This window comes from Convolutriloba macropyga, chromosome 15, assembly GCF_964194025.1.
Source record: "Convolutriloba macropyga chromosome 15, txConMacr16.3, whole genome shotgun sequence".
NCBI lineage: Eukaryota > Metazoa > Xenacoelomorpha > Acoela > Convolutidae > Convolutriloba > Convolutriloba macropyga.
The window spans coordinates 5,770,173-5,789,916 of record NC_134482.1 but is presented as its reverse complement, the minus strand read 5'-3'; the positions used below and the strand labels follow the sequence as shown (position 1 = coordinate 5,789,916).

The following is a 19,744-nucleotide window of genomic DNA, read 5'->3' as shown; positions in this document are numbered from 1 at the left end:
CACGATTTCGAGAAATATGCAGAACATCAATTTACCGAAGTTAGACTTGCCCAGTTTTTCCGGAAACTACTTGGACTGGATCTCGTTTTTTGATCGCTTCAAGGGAGCAGTAATACATAACGATCAACTGACAAACAGTTTGAGATTACAGTACCTGAAGTCAGCAGTGAAAGGAGAAGCTTCGAAGATGTTAACTTCAATTAAAGTCACCGACGACAACTTCGATGTTGCAATGGAAATTTTGCAGAACCGATACGACAACACGAGATTGATACTTCGGGCCCACATCCATGGAATTGTCTCCTATCGACCAGTTTCGAACGAAAACACGCGGGAATTACGAAAACTTGTCGACACAATGTAGGGGCACAGACTTTCTCTTCGGAACATGTGACAACCAGTTGAGCATCAGGACCCCTTCTTTGTGTACTTGATCGCAGAAAAACTGCCCACCGAATCACGAAAGTTCTGGGAGCTTTCTTCAAAGGGGAACAAACTACAGACATATCGGGAACTAAAGACTTTCCTGGAGGAACGTGTTTAAGCCTTGGAGTCAGCAGCACCAAGCAACAGTTCATCAAATACCGAAAAACGATTGCATTCGCAACAAAATCAAGCACAGAGACAACTTCACACTCATGTCACGACAACCAATGCAAATGTTGTGAAGAGGAACACCGAATTTGCAAATGTGGGAAGTTCAAAGGTTTAGGTGTCAAGGAGCGAGCCCAGTTGATCAAAATCAAAGGACTTTGTTTCAATTGTCTACGACCAGGACACCGAGCAGAGGTCTGTGAAGGTTCTTCATGCCGCCAATGTGGACAAAAGCATCACACCTTGTTGCATCGAGAAGATGCGCATCAAGTAAACGATCAAGTGAGAAAATTGTTCGGAAACAGCCGCAAAGCCAACGCAGGGAAACAGGAAAAGGTTACATCTGGAGCTTCAAGCAGTAATGCAGAACAAATAACTGTCGATCAAAAGATAACAGCAGCCCTCACCCATGAAGACAAGACACAAGAAATTTTTTTCAGACAGCAATTGTTCCTGTTAATGTCCAAGGAGAAATAGTATATCTGCGAGCAATTCTGGACTCTGCATCTCAGAATAATCTTGTAACTGAAGCTGCAGTACAAAGACTTCAGTTAAAGAGAAAGAGGAACAATAATCGTGTATTTGGACTCGGAGGAAATGAAGTCTCAACTAATCGCGGGTTTGTCGACCTTTGCCTTCAACCAAAAAACAAAGCGCCAATTATCATTGACGCGTCAGTTTTAACAAAATTGACAAACGATTTGCCTTCTCGGTACATCAACACAGACGATTGGGAGACAGTAAAGGAACTACAGTTGGCTGATCCTGACTTTAACAAGCCCGCCCAAAATGATCTAATAATTGGAGCTGGACACTACGAGGACTTGATGGTTGGGAACAACCGACTGAAAGAACCAAACATTCCCGTTACCTGTGGACTATGTGTCATCATGTTGTGTCATCACCTACTTTGTGTCATCATTTGAAGACAGTTTACAGCGTTTTTGGGAAATCGAGGAACTGCCTGCAACTAAACATCTGACCGACGAAGAAAGAAGATGTGAAGAACACTTCAAGTTAACCACACGAAGAGGCCCTGAAGGAAGGTTCATCGTAAAACTGACGTTTAAGAAAGAAATTGGAAAACTGGGGGATTTACAGCAGTAAGCACGACGAAGACTTAGAAGTCTCCTCCATGGACTTCAAAAACAACCTGATCTGTACAGACGATACAACGAGTTCATCAATGAGTTTATTAAACTAAGACACATGGAAGAAGTACCCGCAAAGGAGATGCTACTGCCAATAGAGAAAAGCTATCATCTCAGCCATCACTGTGTGTTCAAAGACTCAAGCACAACTACGAAGCTGCGTGTAGTCTTTGATGGTTCAGCGAAGACTACCAGTGGAATTTCTTTGAATGATAGACTGATGGTGGGACCCAAGATCCAGAAAGATTTATTCAGCATCCTGATCCGTTTCCGTATGTATCCTGTAGCCCTTTCAGCAGACATTGCAAAAATTTACAGACAAGTGCAATTGGACGCCGAAGATAAAGACTATCATTGACTACTTTGGAGGGAACCAAACTCAACAGATATAAAGACATTCAGGATGACACGTGTCACGTACGGAATAGCATCATCAGCGTTCCATTCTATTTGTCCATTACAGGTCTTAGCGGAAGATGTTACGGACAAGAATGTACAGCTAAGAATCATGACAGACATGTACGTCGAAGACTTGTTGACAGGAGCAGCCGATCTGGAAATTGCATTGAATCTGCAGGACTCAATCATAGCAGTTCTTTCAAAAGCAGGGTTTGAGATTTGCAAAAGGACTTCAAGTAACCCAGAACTTGTTGAAAGATTACCAGCAAACTTTCGAGAAACTATCGACGAGATGACAATTAAAAGCGACGACTACAGTATAAAAACTTTAGGCGTCAAGTGAAATCCATATCCAGACCATTTCAGTTTCATAGCAAAACTGGACGAAAAGACACCATCTACAAAACGCGAAATTCTGTCGGAAGTCACCCGGCTCTTTGATCCTTTGGGATGGCTTTCACCTACAACAAAACAGTTAAAGTCTTTTGTGCAACCGCTTTGGATGGACCGACTTGGATGGGACGAAGCCTTGTCGAAATGCCTTCAGCAACAGTACAGCCGACACAGAGATCAACTGAAGGAATTGGAAACTATTACACTGCCAAGAAAGGTAGTGTAATCTTGCCAGCATCATCGGACATTGAACTTCATGTCTTCTGTGATGCATCAACTACAGCGTACGCCGCAGTTGTGTATATACGACAATCTTTCGACGGATCGTTTCACACAAGGATGTTGACAGCAAAGACCAGAGTTGCACCAATAAGGAGCTTGTGCGTTCCACGGTTGGAACTTTGTGCAGCACTTCTTGGAGCAAATTTAGTGGAAGCGGTATCATCATCTTTGAGCGATCAACGTTTCCCGACAACAAAAGTGTACGCTCGGACAGATTCAACGATAACACTTGCTTGGCCGCGAGACTTTCCAGGAAAGTGGAAGACATTCGTTGCCAACCGTGTAGCAAAAATTCAGAACATCATTCCATCCAGGAATTGGGATTTCGTGCCGACGGAGGAGAATCCTTTTGATTGCGCATCACGAGGGATCTCAGCCGCAAACCTAGCTAAACACAGCCTTTGGTGGACTGGACCCCACTGGCTAGAAAAAAAGCGAAGATTATTGGCCGAAGGCGGAATCAATTGAAGAACATCAGCCGCAGTGAACAATGAAGTGGAAACACTTAATCAAACGGCAATGGTTGTTACTCAGGAGAACAACTCAATAGTTCAACTAATTCATCGAATACCCTCGCTTGGAAAACTGGTTCGAATTTTTTGTTTTGTCAAGAAGTTCATTTAGAAGGCCAAACAACAAAACCAGAAGACCATTGCCAGCAGAACAGATGCAACAAAATCCGATACCAAATGCTACTCACAGAAGAGGAACCTATTATCAAAATGAAAAGGTCGGAAGCTGCAACAGCCTCAGAATTTCAGTCACTTCAACTCAGCTCTTCAGATCTTTACCTTGGACGGATTGCCATATAGAGCCTGATTCAAAAACTTTACTTGCAAGAGTTCGATGCCATTGTTAGTCAATCACCTTTATCAATGACAGAAGCGAAAGGTAACAACATTGCGGAGAATGTGTTTTGTCATAAACCCCTTGGTAAGGTTGAGGTAGGTAAAGTTGGTGAGGTTGAGGTAGGTAAGGTTGATGTTGGTAAGGTTAAGGTAGGTAAGGTTGGTCAAGGTGAGGTAAGTAAGGTTGGTAAGGTTGAGGTAGGTAAGGCTGGTAGGGTTGAGGTAGGCAAGATTGGTAAGGTTCAGGTAGGTAAACTTTGTACTGCTCAATTAAGTAATTTAGATAAACCAACAAGTTTCAACGATTTGGAGCAAATGGTAGGTACAAGTGAAGAAGAAATAATCAACAGTACCACAAAACGAAGAATAAAGCTCTTGCCAAAAAGAGGACGACTTTTCAGACTTTCTCCCTTCTACGACCCAGACAATAAAGTTGTTCGCGTGGGCGGACGACTAGCAAATTCGCCATACAACATTGACCAGAAGTTTCCTATCCTGATTCCCAAAGATTCTCCAATCACAGTGCTTCTGATTCGGGAAGCTCATGCAAGCGACTTACATGGAGGCCCACAGTTAACATTGTTTTATCTTCGACAAACTATTTGGATACCCGGAGGACTTTCAGCTGTTAAAAAAGTTATTTACAACTGCAAGCCCTGCATTCGCCACGACGCCAGGATTCTTCCGCCGCAAATGGGAGATCTACCAACAGAACGTGTTGTTTCATCATTTGCTTTCACCCACACTGGTTTGGACTACTGTGGACCTTTCAGCACAAAAGACAACAGCGGAAAATTGCAGAAGACGTATGTTGCCCTTTTTTATGTTTCAGCACAAAGGCCGTTCATATGGAAACAGTGACAACGTTGACTAAAGAGGACTGTCTGGACGCCATAAAACGTTTTACAGCACGACGTGAATTGCCCAAAAATATATATAGTGACAACTCAAGGACATTCATTGGAACTCGGGGAGAAATTGAGTTTCGGAAATTATTAAGTGATAGGGAATTCAAGGAACTGGTAGATGCCTTCACTACAGGACATCAGATAAACTGGTTGACAATTCCTCAACGGACGCCTCACTTCGGAGGTCTCTGGGAAGCCGCAGTAAAATCCATGAAGAGACATTTTCACAGGACTGTGGGGACAACAAAGTTGTCTTTCGAGAATTTCACAACCCTGATCACTCAAATTGAGGCTATCCTCAATTCTCGCCCGCTGACAGCCCCCTCTAGCGATGCCAATGACCCCTCAGCATTAACACCCGCTCATTTTCTTATTGGACGCCCACTAACAGCTTTGCCGGAGCCATCTCAAGAAGACAACCGGACACTGAGCAGAAAGTTCAAAAGCATCAACAACATTGTCAGACAATTCTGGAAAAAGTGGTCCGTGGACTACTTGACAACACTACAACATCGACCAAAATGGCACGATAACAAGCAACAGCACGCCGTCAATGACATTGTTGTCATCAAGGAAGACAACACGCCTCCAATGCTATGGCCACTGGCAAGGATTACAACAATTTTCGACGGAAATGACAAGATAGTACGAGTCGTCCAAGTTAGAACTCAAACGGGACTCTACATTAGGCCAATAAGCCGACTTGTTCAATTGGAGAAGGAAAAACCAGAGTCTCAGTTACCCAAATGGAAGACAGCGGATGACTCAATGGATGAGGATTGACAAGTCAGCAGCACAACCCATTTCAATACATCAAAACCGGAAGATAAGCATTCCCTAGACAATGAGCAATCAATATTCAAGTCAAAAACATCAGCAATCAATATTTTGAAGTCAGTCAAGCTAATTATAAATCATTCACCTTCATGAAAGCAACGACAATAATGACTACTATGATGATGATGATGATGATGATGATGATGATGATGATGATGATGATGATGATGATGATGATGATGATGATGATGATGATGATGATGATGATGATGATGATGATGATGATGATGATGATGATGATGATGATGATGATGATGATGATGATGATGATGATGATGATGAAGATGATGATGATGATGATGATGATGATGATGATGATGATGATGATGATGATGATGATGATGATGATGATGATGATGATGATGATGATGATGATGATGATGATGATGATGATGATGATGATGATGATGATGATGATGATGATGATGATGATGATGATGATGATGATGATGATGATGATGATGATGATGATGATGATGATGATGATGATGATGATGATGATGATGATGATGATGATGATGATGATGATGATGATGATGATGATGATGATGATGATGATGATGATGATGATGATGATGATGATGATGATGATGATGATGATGATGATGATGATGATGATGATGATGATGATCATAATGACCACGAGGATGATGATGACGACTACGACGACGAAAATGACAACAAGGCAAACAACATTTATTATTCAGAAAACAAATTCCTCGTCAAAAATTTTCTGTGAAGTGTCTTGTTTCAAAAGGTCTCAAGTGATATCAATACTACTTTTCAATTGAACTCGTTCAAGGAGGCCGGGTTATGTTGTGGTAAACAACCTTTTGACCTTCATATTGCGAGAGCTTCAAAACTTTAATTCAAGATGACTTCTTCAACAAATGCAACAATAAATTACCCTGTGATTTGAACTAAGAAATCATAATTTCATCTGATTTTATCAACAACACTTGTTTCCTTTTGAGCTTGAGTTCTTCTTAAGCATAAAGCATTTAAGTCTTTAAAGCGTTTAAAGCGAATCTAATTTTAAAAAAATAAGTGTTGCGACGCAAAAATTGGGTTAGGACGTTAATTGAGTGGATTGTGGAGAACTGTGGATACAGTGATTGAATTGGCTTGGTTTAGCCTGTACCGTTCATTTTTTAAGAAAAATACATAATTTTATTCTAATAAAAATTGCTGACTATAACTTTACTATTTGCTGGTATTATAATTATTGATTAATTGTTCAATCATCCAAAGTGTAAATTTAACCTGTCTATAGAAACACTTAATTGGGAACAAATGAGTACATTCCCAACAAGTTAGCCATCCATCAAATTAATTTTTAGAATTTTTGATAGAGATTTAGGCCCTAGTCAGTCTCCAGCTAGGAACCCTCTAGGGACAGAAACACAAAGTTCTTCAAGGAGTAAATCACTCGCAAGGTGGCCTGGCTGCATTTTTTATGGAATGTTTTTTAAATTCATATTACAGTCACTAAATTCTTTAAAAGGATCTATGTCTTTTTCAAGTATCAATTTGTCTACACAAGCAGAACAATTTTTCGTGTGCAATAAATTTATATTAGTTTCTTTCTATATTTGAGTTTCTTTCGTTTTCTCATCAAAATCAATCAAAAAATAATCCGCAAATGTTCCGTTTTTGATTATCATAGTATTGTTTATTCACTTTTTTGTGTAACTCAAACATGAAATGGTAAGGCCGGCTCTTCTGAGTGAAGTTTTTGGTCGAACTGTTTCCTCAATAAGAATTTGTGGATCATGAAAAGAGACTTTGTTTAGGGTAAAATTGCTTATGCGACAAACAACATCATTTGCAAATTGCTTTTCAACACCTCCCACAGCTTCGAAGACGAATCTTTCATGGATATTCATCAAAAGATTCTAAGAACATTCGAGTTATTCAATCCAACACAAGTTCTCTATTTGCTTCCAGACTTCATAACTCAGTTTTTACCAAAGACGCATGAAATTATGAGACTGCGAGTTGAATTTATTCAGTATATATCCGAGAACTTTAACAAAAGAAAACCGGCTGAAAATTCGACCAGAGATGTTGACGAATGTGTTTCGGATTACATTTGGAAAATGCTGGATGATAAATCGCTCTCGTTTCCAGAAGCGGACATTCCTTATGTGTTAAATGATCTCTTCATGGCTGGTCAGGTAAGCTTATCAAACCACTCCTGTTGTTTTAGCACACCTCTCGTTGAAATTTTCCTCCCATAATTGGGTTTACAAGTGACCATGGAGGCGTTTCAACAGAACGACTTTTAAAACGGATTGTTTTAAATTTCGAATTAAACGCACAAATTAAATTCATAAAGGTCAAATCTTAATATCCGTCCGATATTTAGTCTTGAAAAAAATGAGTTTTGCAGCAATAACAGTCTCATTATTTCTGGATTAGCTTGTGAGAGGCATTCTGAAATTGCTTGCCTAATATTTTTTCCTGACGATTTTTTATTTAATTCTAGGCAATAAGGAATAGGATGTGACTACATTATTGCATGACTGGTAACATTGCGAGTTGGTGCCCAAATAGAGTGGAGAATTTAGTTGGTCCATTTACATCTTTAATTCCAATAAACGTATCTTAATTCACGTAAATTGTGGGATATAGCGACAAAAGAATGATTATACTAATTGGTATATACTATTTTATAATATTTTACAATAGTTTAAAGTTAAGTTTTTGTTGTAAAACTAAAGCAATGATTTTGGCAAGAATTACAATAAAAGTGCATACAGTTTTCCAGTTGAAATAATTGTCTTCCAGCTGAAATAAAATTGAAATCAAAATTTCTCTACAATGCATTAAGAAAGAAGGAGAATTTGTTAGAAGAGAAAAGCCTGCATCGTGTATACATTCGCTGTTTTGGAAAAAATTGTTGGAACCTTAGATCTGTCTTAGATCATGTTTAGGAAACAATTACAACGACGTTATCATGGCTTGTTTTAACCATGCTGCACAATCCTGATATTCAGGACACAATTTATGAGGAACTTATGAACGAATTCCCCGAAAGAGACCAGATAATTCCATTGAATTCAATTTTATCATGTAACTATACGATGGCAACTATGCATGAAACACAACGATTTTCTCCAGTGCTGTTCAGTTCTATTGATCACACAGCAAATGTCGACATTGAAAATTTCCACGGGTACAAAATTCCGAAAGGTACCAGAATGTTTCCACAGTTCGCTCTCATGAACAAGGATCCAAATATCTGGAAATACCCTGACGAGTTCAATCCGAAAAACTTCCTGGATGAGAATGGTGTATTCCAGAAAAGTCAATACTTGATGACTTTTTCAATTGGTCTGAGATCTTGCCCCGGCGAGAACATTGCGAAAATGGAGTTATATTTGGTGTTTGCCAACTTGATGCGCAGGTTTAAAATCTGTCCACCCGAAAATGGTTGGATTGCGCCATTGAAACCTGTCATTGGATTTGTCATATCGACTCCATATTATGAAGTTCGCCTGGAAAAGAGAGAGAAATAAAAAAAAATACCCCAAGCACTGACAAAAAATGCGTCAGAAAAAATGATGAAAAATCTTGTATATTTCATTCTTAGTGTTATAAAAATCTCAATATTCTGTCGCTTCGTTTGAACTGAACAATAAAACGATCAACAGTTTTCTTAGGAAGATTCACAATTTCTTCTCAAAAGTCTTGTCATTTTTTTCACGGGTAAGAGTTGAATTGTTTGTCACCACAAAAGTTCCCGTACATGTTAGTTCAAAGCAATCGAACAGATTTGATCTTATTCTAGCTGAAATCAAATGTTGTGACGGAATATTTGAATCGTTTAGAACTGTCGTGCTCAAACTAATTGAATAAATAAAACCGAACTTTCGTGATAAAATTAAATATAATGTATCATAACCAGTTTCTCAACTCTACTAGTTTTAAAATCATGGCTTGGCTAATAAGTTTATGATTCTATGCTTAGGGTAATTTAGTGCAAATTAAGCTGTTGTTTCTAGTTGTCAGCGGGTATAAGGGATTCGAGATGTCAGCGGGTGAATAAACTGCTAGAAATTCGATGAACGGTTGGATATTATGTAAAAACGTGCTGAATGTGTGAAGAACTCTTAATTAGGTGCTGAATGTACTGAATAAAAAATGTTTTCAATACCTGTCATTACATTTCTTTCGAAGTTTCAGCACGTCCTTAGGCACATCTCAATTCAAAACTTCAAAGTTCACTACCTTACGTGCATTTCTTGCATATTTTTGGAAAGCATTGAAACTTCAAAATTTCGGCACATTTTGTGAACAATTTTAGCACTTCAGAAAAAGAGTGAATTTCAGCGCCTTCAGCATATTTCTGAGAAAATTTCAAATTCCACATTCCATTCAAAAATCAAAAACATTTTCAGCAAATTTCTTGTATATTGTAAACTCGTACATTTTTTAAGACATTTCTAAGCAATTTAAATTTCTAAGCATCGAGAACATTTCTTGTAAAACTTCAGCTTCGCTATAAATAGGAATTTTCCAAGCTGCCTACAGCACATCTATCATATGAGAGAGCACACAACTGAAATACATTTTAATTCATCAACTTTCAAATTGTAATTAATCCGTGGACAGTTGGCGCAGTGCAAGAAAGGAAGCTATTGATTCTAGAGACCCAAGATATTAAGAATGAGCTGGGGAGAGCAATTTGAAAAATGTGCCAATGGTGTGTAGAAATTGAGGCAAAAAAAGTGAAATTTAATTTGAATGTGTAGAATGCAAAGAAATTATGTTTAAAAAAGTAAAATCTAAATAGGATAAATGCTTAAGTTTTATTTGATATGCTTTGAAACTCGCTAAAAAGTAATATGTTCTTTCCAGAAACATGTTTATCAATTATCCGCTGAAAGTATTAGCAAATGCTGAGTTATAACAAGAATTGCGCTGAAAAAATACTAAAATTAAGGATTTTTTATAAAAGACTTCTCAGTCAAAAAATTTTTTTTTCAGCGGATGTCAACGCATTTCTGACATAACTTTTACCATACCTGGATATGAGTCTGGCTAAAAACTAGAATTTCAATAAGATCAAAATCGATTTTAAAATTGGTTTGGTATCTCAAGATACATTGAAAAAATGCACGCCTCTTGTACATGCAGCCCTTTGTTTTAATTTTATTAAAAATTTGCTAACTTTGTTAAAAATTTGCACAAAGTGTCATGTGACCCCAAACTACCAAGGTGGCGCTTCAATCAAATTTTGTCATCAACCAACACTTTGAATTCCCAAACTTTTTCTCTTGAGATTGTGTACTGACTCTTGTTGCAAACAACTCGAACAACCAAAAAAATTTTCTCTCAAGTTTTCGTGAGATTTTTGTTTTATTATACTCCTGGCGTATTTTCAAACAAATTGGAACAACATTAAGTGTTCAGACACAGAAATAAGATTGTATAGGGGATTAACACCTAAATGATCGATTTGATAGGAAAAACGTACATTTGGTCGTACGTTTAGCCTGAGCAAACAAAAAATGTTACAACAAAAACTTCGCAAAATATATCTTTGAAAAAGCAAATTGACGCTTCAGAATACGCTTTTTTCTGATTTTGCCGCCTGTAACACTCCCTCTCAAAAAAATGGCAAAACTTGAGCACAAAAGTGTTGTACAAGCTTAATTTAATTGTGTATAAATTCATGAAAACAAAGAGCGATTTATTAAAAATGTACTGTCCAATCAACTGAAACAATAAAAAAACGCAAGTTGGTTGCCTGTGCTTTTTTATGGCATCGAAACAATGTACACATTGCTTTAACAGGATTAGGTTCCCCTAGAATCTCATCGATGGATCACAGAATGTCCCATTACCATTTAACAGTGGTCATGGAAAAATAGTCAAAATTTTTTTAAATTTATCATGATAATTTCGGGTTTATAATAATTTTGCTATGATTTTCTATGGTTTACCATGGCTACCTATGATTCACTATGATTTTTCTACGATCCACAGATGAGATTGCAGCTTTTATGGTCTTTCCATGATCCATCAACGGGGTTCCTGTTTCTATCAAACCACAATGATCTATCGATGGGAATACAAATAACTACAAAACAACGATGATCCAACATTGAAAAGCTATAGGAAGCCAACCCAGGCGGTCAGTCAAAAAGTTCCTTTGCAAGAAATTTTAAAGCCGTTAACAAAAATGGGCAAATTAATAATTTTCTTAGCAGCAAAACTGTGGCCGAATTGGAATGCAATGAGTCATTATTTAGCAACTGTGGTATTCATACTCATAGAGGACCGACCAATAAAAAACAAAAACTTTTATTTTACAGGATGACAAAAAATAGCATCAAAAATGTCAGACTCTTAGTCTTATATTCGAGATTTTGAACAATTAGCTCTTAAATGCTTGCATAAAATGAACTCTATATTTTCCTTGACAAGATTTACAACAGACAAAAAAACTCAAATAAGCAGTTAACTGACCAGGTTAAGGATTCCTTGTGTAACACTTACTATGATCATGCTTCTCGGAAGCCTGTAGCTATCCGGCTAAACGCAGCCACTGGATGTTCCTTTCCTGACGTAACGCTAAGAAAATTGTAACTTTAAGAAGTTTTGTAAGAAGTTTGGTTCTTTGTAAAGATTCGCCTCAAAAAACCTATAATCAAAAAACAAGTGCAAAGTTCAGTTTAGCTATTTTACATGATTGAATAGTGGTTTTAGACTCCACCTAAACTCATATCAAATTGAATGTTGTCTCTCATAGCCATGGTTTGCAGTTTTCATATATAGATAACCAGTACTTAGAAAACAGTTAATTTTGACCATAAAGTTTTTTTTTAATTTAGTAGTTATTTTTTTTCAAATTCAACTCCTTGGCGCTTGAATTTCAAAACAATTTGGGACAAACAAATTTGCAAACAAAAAAACAATTGGGCCGCAAGTTTTTGTTACTTTGTTCAATTTAGTGGCTTGATCCCAATTATGGAAAAAACAAGGCGACACTTCAATCAGCGTATTGATAAACAGATATAAAATTAGAAAAAAGCCTCAAAAACACGTAAATGTTAAGTGTTGATACAAAAGTTCTCCACATGCGCCCAATGAATCATTTCTTTTTTCTTTCTGAGAGTGTTTTTCTATCAACGCCCTAAAATTGGTTTCAGATATTATGAAATCTGTGTTTCATATAGTTTTTTTTGGATGACACTTCAGTTGTTTCAATGATGACACTTCAGTTATAAGAAATGCCGGCTGTTTTGAGCCCTGAATTTTATCAAAACGGTAGAAAAAATAATAATATAAGTGCTAACCGGTGAAATCTTCAACAAGCGTCTACTTAAAAAATCGTTTATAAAAAGTAACGCACTCTTACCGAGTAAAAGCTGCGAAAATAAACCACTCGTACAAATTATTATTAATGTAGGTACAATCAAGTTCAATCAATTTAAAAGGCATCAAAAACTAAAATAGAAAGTTCGAAATTTCGGAAAGATGAGTTTATGCTCCTGTTTTTTCAGAGCTTTTCCTTTAAAACCAATTGATTGCTCTTGTTGCTGGGAGCCATTTCAAGCACCGGGAAGGGCTTCTGCTGGCTCTGCTTGCTTTTACTCTTTTTCTTGGTGTTCTTTGCTAGCCTCGTAGAAGTTGATTGGTTCGTTGTATTTAAATGCGTGGTAAGATATCAATAATTTTTTTAATTCAAAGTAAAAAAGTCGTTTATTGAGAAAAATTATTCAAAAAGTAAATATTGCGAGTGGGAAAAGTAGATAAAAAATAAATAAACAAATAAAGAATTTTGCTGCGCTCGCGTCAGGGAGTGAGTTACTGAGCTTCGTTTGATCAGAGAATTAAAGGCTGCGCTAGTTGTAAAAAGTGTAATTAGTGTAACTTTGTTCATGAAGGCAAGCGTTAAGACGCGTTTAAATAAATTGAGGGACGGAATCGTTTTGAAGATTGAAGTAAAATACAGAAGGAAAAATCAGTTAAAAGTCTTATGCTAACCTAAACCTTAAAACCACTGAACCAAACCGCGCATAGCACTGTATTATATCATTAGTTGTATAACCGTAACTTTACTTTGATAAAGATATCAATGGAGTGAATGTGAAAAAATGAGAACATTTTCTAGGTTTAAAATGATGTTAATCGATTAACATTCTTCAGTAGAGAAAAGCTGTGTAAATTGCTGTTGTTTTCTTTGTGTTTTTCACAGCTAAGCCCCGAATTTACTAGGTGAGCGGCTGGCTTAGCTGTTCGGTTAGGACGCTGTTGGTTCGACTTTTGCTCCGAATTTACTACGCAAGCGAATGGCAATAAGTCATTGGATGATAGTAGTTCTGGATTTTCTACGATATTGAAACTGTTAAGGAACATTAGCAGGACAGATGTTCCAGTGTGCTTTGATAAGTGTTTTTTGGACGTTGTCTCTTTTTCTGGATCAGCTCAAGTATTTATTCGATCTTGTTTTGTTTTGCCCGTTTCAGGTACTCACTAGCTAATCTAATCTGAAGATCTCTTACTGCAGGTATATTGGCCTCTTCAAGGAGTTTTTTGACACTGTACCAGCGGGGTTTTCTCATACAAATTCTTAGTGCTCTATTTTGAGTCAGTTGTATGTTGTTGATAATTGAATTAGATTGATCAATCCAGCAGGCATTCGCATAGAGAAATAGAGGTCGAACCCATGATTTATACACGGTCAGTAAGCACTCTTCATCAATGTTGATCTGACTGAGCCGCCATAGTTAGTAGATTCTTTTGTTTGCGCTTGCCACCAAACTTTTGCAGCGTTGGTTCCACTTTAGATGTGGGGTAAGGTTTACGCCAAGAAATTTTGATTGAATTTGCGCCTTCAATTCTTGTACCATTGATAAAAAGGTCTAAGCTGGAAAAATTTTTTGACGGATTTTTAAACAGCATAAAATTTGTTTTGCCTGGATTTATTCTTATCTTCAGTTTTTCGCACCATTTGATCAATTTATCTAGTGAATACTGAAGTTTCTCTTGAATTATTCTACAGGAGCGCGACCTGTAGTAAAGGGCAAAATAATCAGCAAATTGAGAAATTTGTGCGGGTGTTTCAGGAATGCCGCTGACATAAACCAGGAAGAGTATTGGTGCAATGACGCTGCCCTGAGGTACTCCATCTAGTGTTGAAAATATGCTACTTTTTGAGTTATTAATTTTCACGAAGATGCTTCTCTGCTGAGAGAGAAAAGAGTTAACCCATTTTATCAGAGGTTTAAGCACACCAATTTGTAGCAGTTTGTTTTGAAGTCCTAGTCTCCACACTGCATCAAACGCTTTTTCAATATCTAGGCAGACAAATCCGACCATTTCGGACCATTGAAATGCTTCTGTTACGTGCTGAGTAAGTTTGAGCAAATTATCAGTTGTGCAACGGTTCCTTCTATACGCACTTTGCATTTCACCGAAGACATTATTTTCTTCACAGTGCGCTCGGACAAAATTTTTACAAAAAATTTTTACAAAAACTGAAATACATTTTAATTCATCAACTTTCAAATTGTAATTAATCCGTGGACAGTTGGCGCAGTGCAAGAAAGGAAGCTATTGATTCTAGAGACCCAAGATATTAAGAATGAGCTGGGGAGAGCAATTTGAAAAATGTGCCAATGGTGTGTAGAAATTGAGGCAAAAAAAGTGAAATTTAATTTGAATGTGTAGAATGAAAAGAATTTATGTTAAAAAAAGTAAAATCTAAATAGGATAAATGCTTAAGTTTTATTTGATATGCTTTGAAACTCGCTAAAAAGAAATATGTTCTTTCCAGAAACATGTTTATCAATTATCCGCTGAAAGTATTAGCAAATGCTGAGTTCTAACAAGAATTGCGCTGAAAAAATACTACAATTAAGGATTTTTTATAGAAGAATTCTCATTAAAAAAATTTTTTTCAGCGGATGTCAACGCATTTCTGACATACCTGGACATGAGTCTGGCTAAAAACTAGAATTTCAATAGGATCAAAGCCGATTTCAAAATTGGTTTGGTATCTCAAGATACATTGAAAAAATGCACGCATCTTGTACATGGAGCCCTTTGCTTTAATTTTGTTAAAAGTTTGCTAACTTTGTTAAAAGTTCGCACAAAGTTTCATGTGACCCCAAACTACCAAGGTGGCGCTTCAATCAACTTTTGTCGTCAACCAACATTTTGAATTCCCAAAATTTTTCTCTTGAGATTGTGTACTGACTCTTGTTGCAAACAACTCGAACAACCAAAAAAATTTTCTCTCAAGTTTTCGTGAGATTTTTGTTTTATTATACTCCTGGCTATTTTCAAACAAATTGGAACAACATAAAGTGTTCAGACACAGAAATAAGATCGTATAGGGGATTAACACCTAAATGATCGATTTGAGAGGAAAAACGTACATTTGGTCGTACGTTTAGCCTGAGCAAACAAAAAATATTACAACAAAAACTTCGTAAAATATATCTTTGAAAAAGCAAATTGACGCTTCAGAATACGCTTTTTTCTGATTTTGCCGCCTGTAACACTCCCTCTCAAAAAAATGGCAAAACTTGAGCACAAAAGTGTTCTACAAGCTTAATTTAATTGTGTATAAAATCATGAAAACAAAGACCGATTTATTAAAAATGTACTGTCCAATCAACTGAAACAATAAAAAAAGGCAAGTTGGTTGCCTGTGCTTTTTTATGGCACCGAAACGATGTACACATTGCTTTAACAGGATTAGGTTCCCCTAGAATCTCATCGATGGATCACAGAATGTCCCATTACCATTTAACAGTGGTCATGGAAAAATAATCAAAATTTTTTTAAATTTATCATGATTTTTTCGGCTTTATAAAAATTTTGCTATGATTTACTATGATTTACCATGGCTACCTATGATTCACTATGATTTTTCTATGATCCATACACGAGATTGCAGCTTTTATGGTCTTTCCATGATCCATCAACGGGGTTCCTGTTTCTATCAAACCACAATGATCTATCGATGGGAATACAAATAACTACAAAACAACGATGATCCAACATTGAAAAGCTATAGGAAGCCAACCCAGGCGGTCAGTCAAAAAGTTCCTTTGCAAGAAATTTTAAAGCCGTTAACAAAAATGGGCAAATTAATAATTTTCTTAGCAGCAAAACTGTGGCCGAATTGGAATGCAATGAGTCATTATTTAGCAACTGTGGTATTCATACTCATAGAGGACCGACCAATAAAAAACAAAAACTTTTATTTTACAGGATGACAAAAAATAGCATCAAAAATGTCAGACTCTTAGTCTTATATTCGAGATTTTGAACAATTAGCTCTTAAATGCTTGCATAAAATGAACTCTATATTTTCCTTGACAAGATTTACAACAGACAAAAAAACTCAAATAAGCAGTTAACTGACCAGGTTAAGGATTCCTTGTGTAACACTTACTATGATCATGCTTCTCGGAAGCCTGTAGCTATCCGGCTAAACGCAGCCACTGGATGTTCCTTTCCTGACGTAACGCTAAGAAAATTGTAACTTTAAGAAGTTTTGTAAGAAGTTTGGTTCTTTGTAAAGATTCGCCTCAAAAAACCTATAATCAAAAAACAAGTGCAAAGTTCAGTTTAGCTATTTTACATGATTGAATAGTGGTTTTAGACTCCACCTAAACTCATATCAAATTGAATGTTGTCTCTCATAGCCATGGTTTGCAGTTTTCATATATAGATAACCAGTACTTAGAAAACAGTTAATTTTGACCATAAAGTTTTTTTTTAATTTAGTAGTTATTTTTTTTTCAAATTCAACTCCTTGGCGCTTGAATTTCAAAACAATTTGGGACAAACAAATTTGCAAACAAAAAAACAATTGGGCCGCAAGTTTTTGTTACTTTGTTCAATTTAGTGGCTTGATCCCAATTATGGAAAAAACAAGGCGACACTTCAATCAGCGTATTGATAAACAGATATAAAATTAGAAAAAAGCCTCAAAAACACGTAAATGTTAAGTGTTGATACAAAAGTTCTCCACATGCGCCCAATGAATCATTTCTTTTTTCTTTCTGAGAGTGTTTTTCTATCAACGCCTTAAAATTGGTTTCAGATATTATGAAATCTGTGTTTCATATAGTTTTTTTTGGATGACACTTCAGTTGTTTCAATGATGACACTTCAGTTATAAGAAATGCCGGCTGTTTTGAGCCCTGAATTTTATCAAAACGGTAGAAAAAATAATAATATAAGTGCTAACCGGTGAAATCTTCAACAAGCGTCTACTTAAAAAATCGTTTATAAAAAGTAACGCACTCTTACCGAGTAAAAGCTGCGAAAATAAACCACTCGTACAAATTATTATTAATGTAGGTACAATCAAGTTCAATCAATTTAAAAGGCATCAAAAACTAAAATAGAAAGTTCGAAATTTCGGAAAGATGAGTTTATGCTCCTGTTTTTTCAGAGCTTTTCCTTTAAAACCAATTGATTGCTCTTGTTGCTGGGAGCCATTTCAAGCACCGGGAAGGGCTTCTGCTGGCTCTGCTTGCTTTTACTCTTTTTCTTGGTGTTCTTTGCTAGCCTCGTAGAAGTTGATTGGTTCGTTGTATTTAAATGCGTGGTAAGATATCAATAATTTTTTTAATTCAAAGTAAAAAAGTCGTTTATTGAGAAAAATTATTCAAAAAGTAAATATTGCGAGTGGGAAAAGTAGATAAAAAATAAATAAACAAATAAAGAATTTTGCTGCGCTCGCGTCAGGGAGTGAGTTACTGAGCTTCGTTTGATCAGAGAATTAAAGGCTGCGCTAGTTGTAAAAAGTGTAATTAGTGTAACTTTGTTCATGAAGGCAAGCGTTAAGACGCGTTTAAATAAATTGAGGGACGGAATCGTTTTGAAGATTGAAGTAAAATACAGAAGGAAAAATCAGTTAAAAGTCTTATGCTAACCTAAACCTTAAAACCACTGAACCAAACCGCGCATAGCACTGTATTATATCATTAGTTGTATAACCGTAACTTTACTTTGATAAAGATATCAATGGAGTGAATGTGAAAAAATGAGAACATTTTCTAGGTTTAAAATGATGTTAATCGATTAACATTCTTCAGTAGAGAAAAGCTGTGTAAATTGCTGTTGTTTTCTTTGTGTTTTTCACAGCTAAGCCCCGAATTTACTAGGTGAGCGGCTGGCTTAGCTGTTCGGTTAGGACGCTGTTGGTTCGACTTTTGCTCCGAATTTACTACGCAAGCGAATGGCAATAAGTCATTGGATGATAGTAGTTCTGGATTTTCTACGATATTGAAACTGTTAAGGAACATTAGCAGGACAGATGTTCCAGTGTGCTTTGATAAGTGTTTTTTGGACGTTGTCTCTTTTTCTGGATCAGCTCAAGTATTTATTCGATCTTGTTTTGTTTTGCCCGTTTCAGGTACTCATTAGCTAATCTAATCTGAAGATCTCTTACTGCAGGTATATTGGCCTCTTCAAGGAGTTTTTTGACACAGTACCAGCGGGGTTTTCTCATACAAATTCTTAGTGCTCTATTTTGAGTCAGTTGTATGTTGTTGATAATTGAATTAGATTGATCAATCCAGCAGGCATTCGCATAGAGAAATAGAGGTCGAACCCATGATTTATACACGGTCAGTAAGCACTCTTCATCAATGTTGATCTGACTGAGCCGCCATAGTTAGTAGATTCTTTTGTTTGCGCTTGCCACCAAACTTTTGCAGCGTTGGTTCCACTTTAGATGTGGGGTAAGGTTTACGCCAAGAAATTTTGATTGAATTTGCGCCTTCAATTCTTGTACCATTGATAAAAAGGTCTAAGCTGGAAAAATTTTTTGACGGATTTTTAAACAGCATAAAATTTGTTTTGCCTGGATTTATTCTTATCTTCAGTTTTTCGCACCATTTGATCAATTTATCTAGTGAATACTGAAGTTTCTCTTGAATTATTCTACAGGAGCGCGACCTGTAGTAAAGGGCAAAATAATCAGCAAATTGAGAAATTTGTGCGGGTGTTTCAGGAATGCCGCTGACATAAACCAGGAAGAGTATTGGTGCAATGACGCTGCCCTGAGGTACTCCATCTAGTGTTGAAAATATGCTACTTTTTGAGTTATTAATTTTCACGAAGATGCTTCTCTGCTGAGAGAGAAAAGAGTTAACCCATTTTATCAGAGGTTTAAGCACACCAATTTGTAGCAGTTTGTTTTGAAGTCCTAGTCTCCACACTGCATCAAACGCTTTTTCAATATCTAGGCAGACAAATCCGACCATTTCGGACCATTGAAATGCTTCTGTTACGTGCTGAGTAAGTTTGAGCAAATTATCAGTTGTGCAACGGTTCCTTCTATACGCACTTT

At 36.7% G+C, this 19,744-nt stretch overlaps 2 protein-coding genes across 3 annotated transcripts in view; one reads left to right on the top strand and one right to left on the bottom strand.

Moving 5' to 3' along the window:
• Nucleotides 1–9,005, top strand: part of LOC142353954 (cytochrome P450 2C23-like) — a 38,560-nt gene extending 29,555 nt beyond the window's left edge. The window contains exons 5-6 of the mRNA XM_075406187.1: nucleotides 7,206–7,589; nucleotides 8,349–9,005. Of these exons, the coding sequence (XP_075262302.1) occupies nucleotides 7,206–7,589; nucleotides 8,349–8,933 (969 nt within the window). The 3' untranslated portion in view covers nucleotides 8,934–9,005. The remainder of the gene's footprint in view (nucleotides 1–7,205; nucleotides 7,590–8,348) is intronic.
• The window catches only part of LOC142354759 (large ribosomal subunit protein mL49-like), a 423,982-nt gene that overhangs the window by 324,938 nt on the left and 79,300 nt on the right, over nucleotides 1–19,744 (bottom strand). The window lies entirely within an intron of this gene.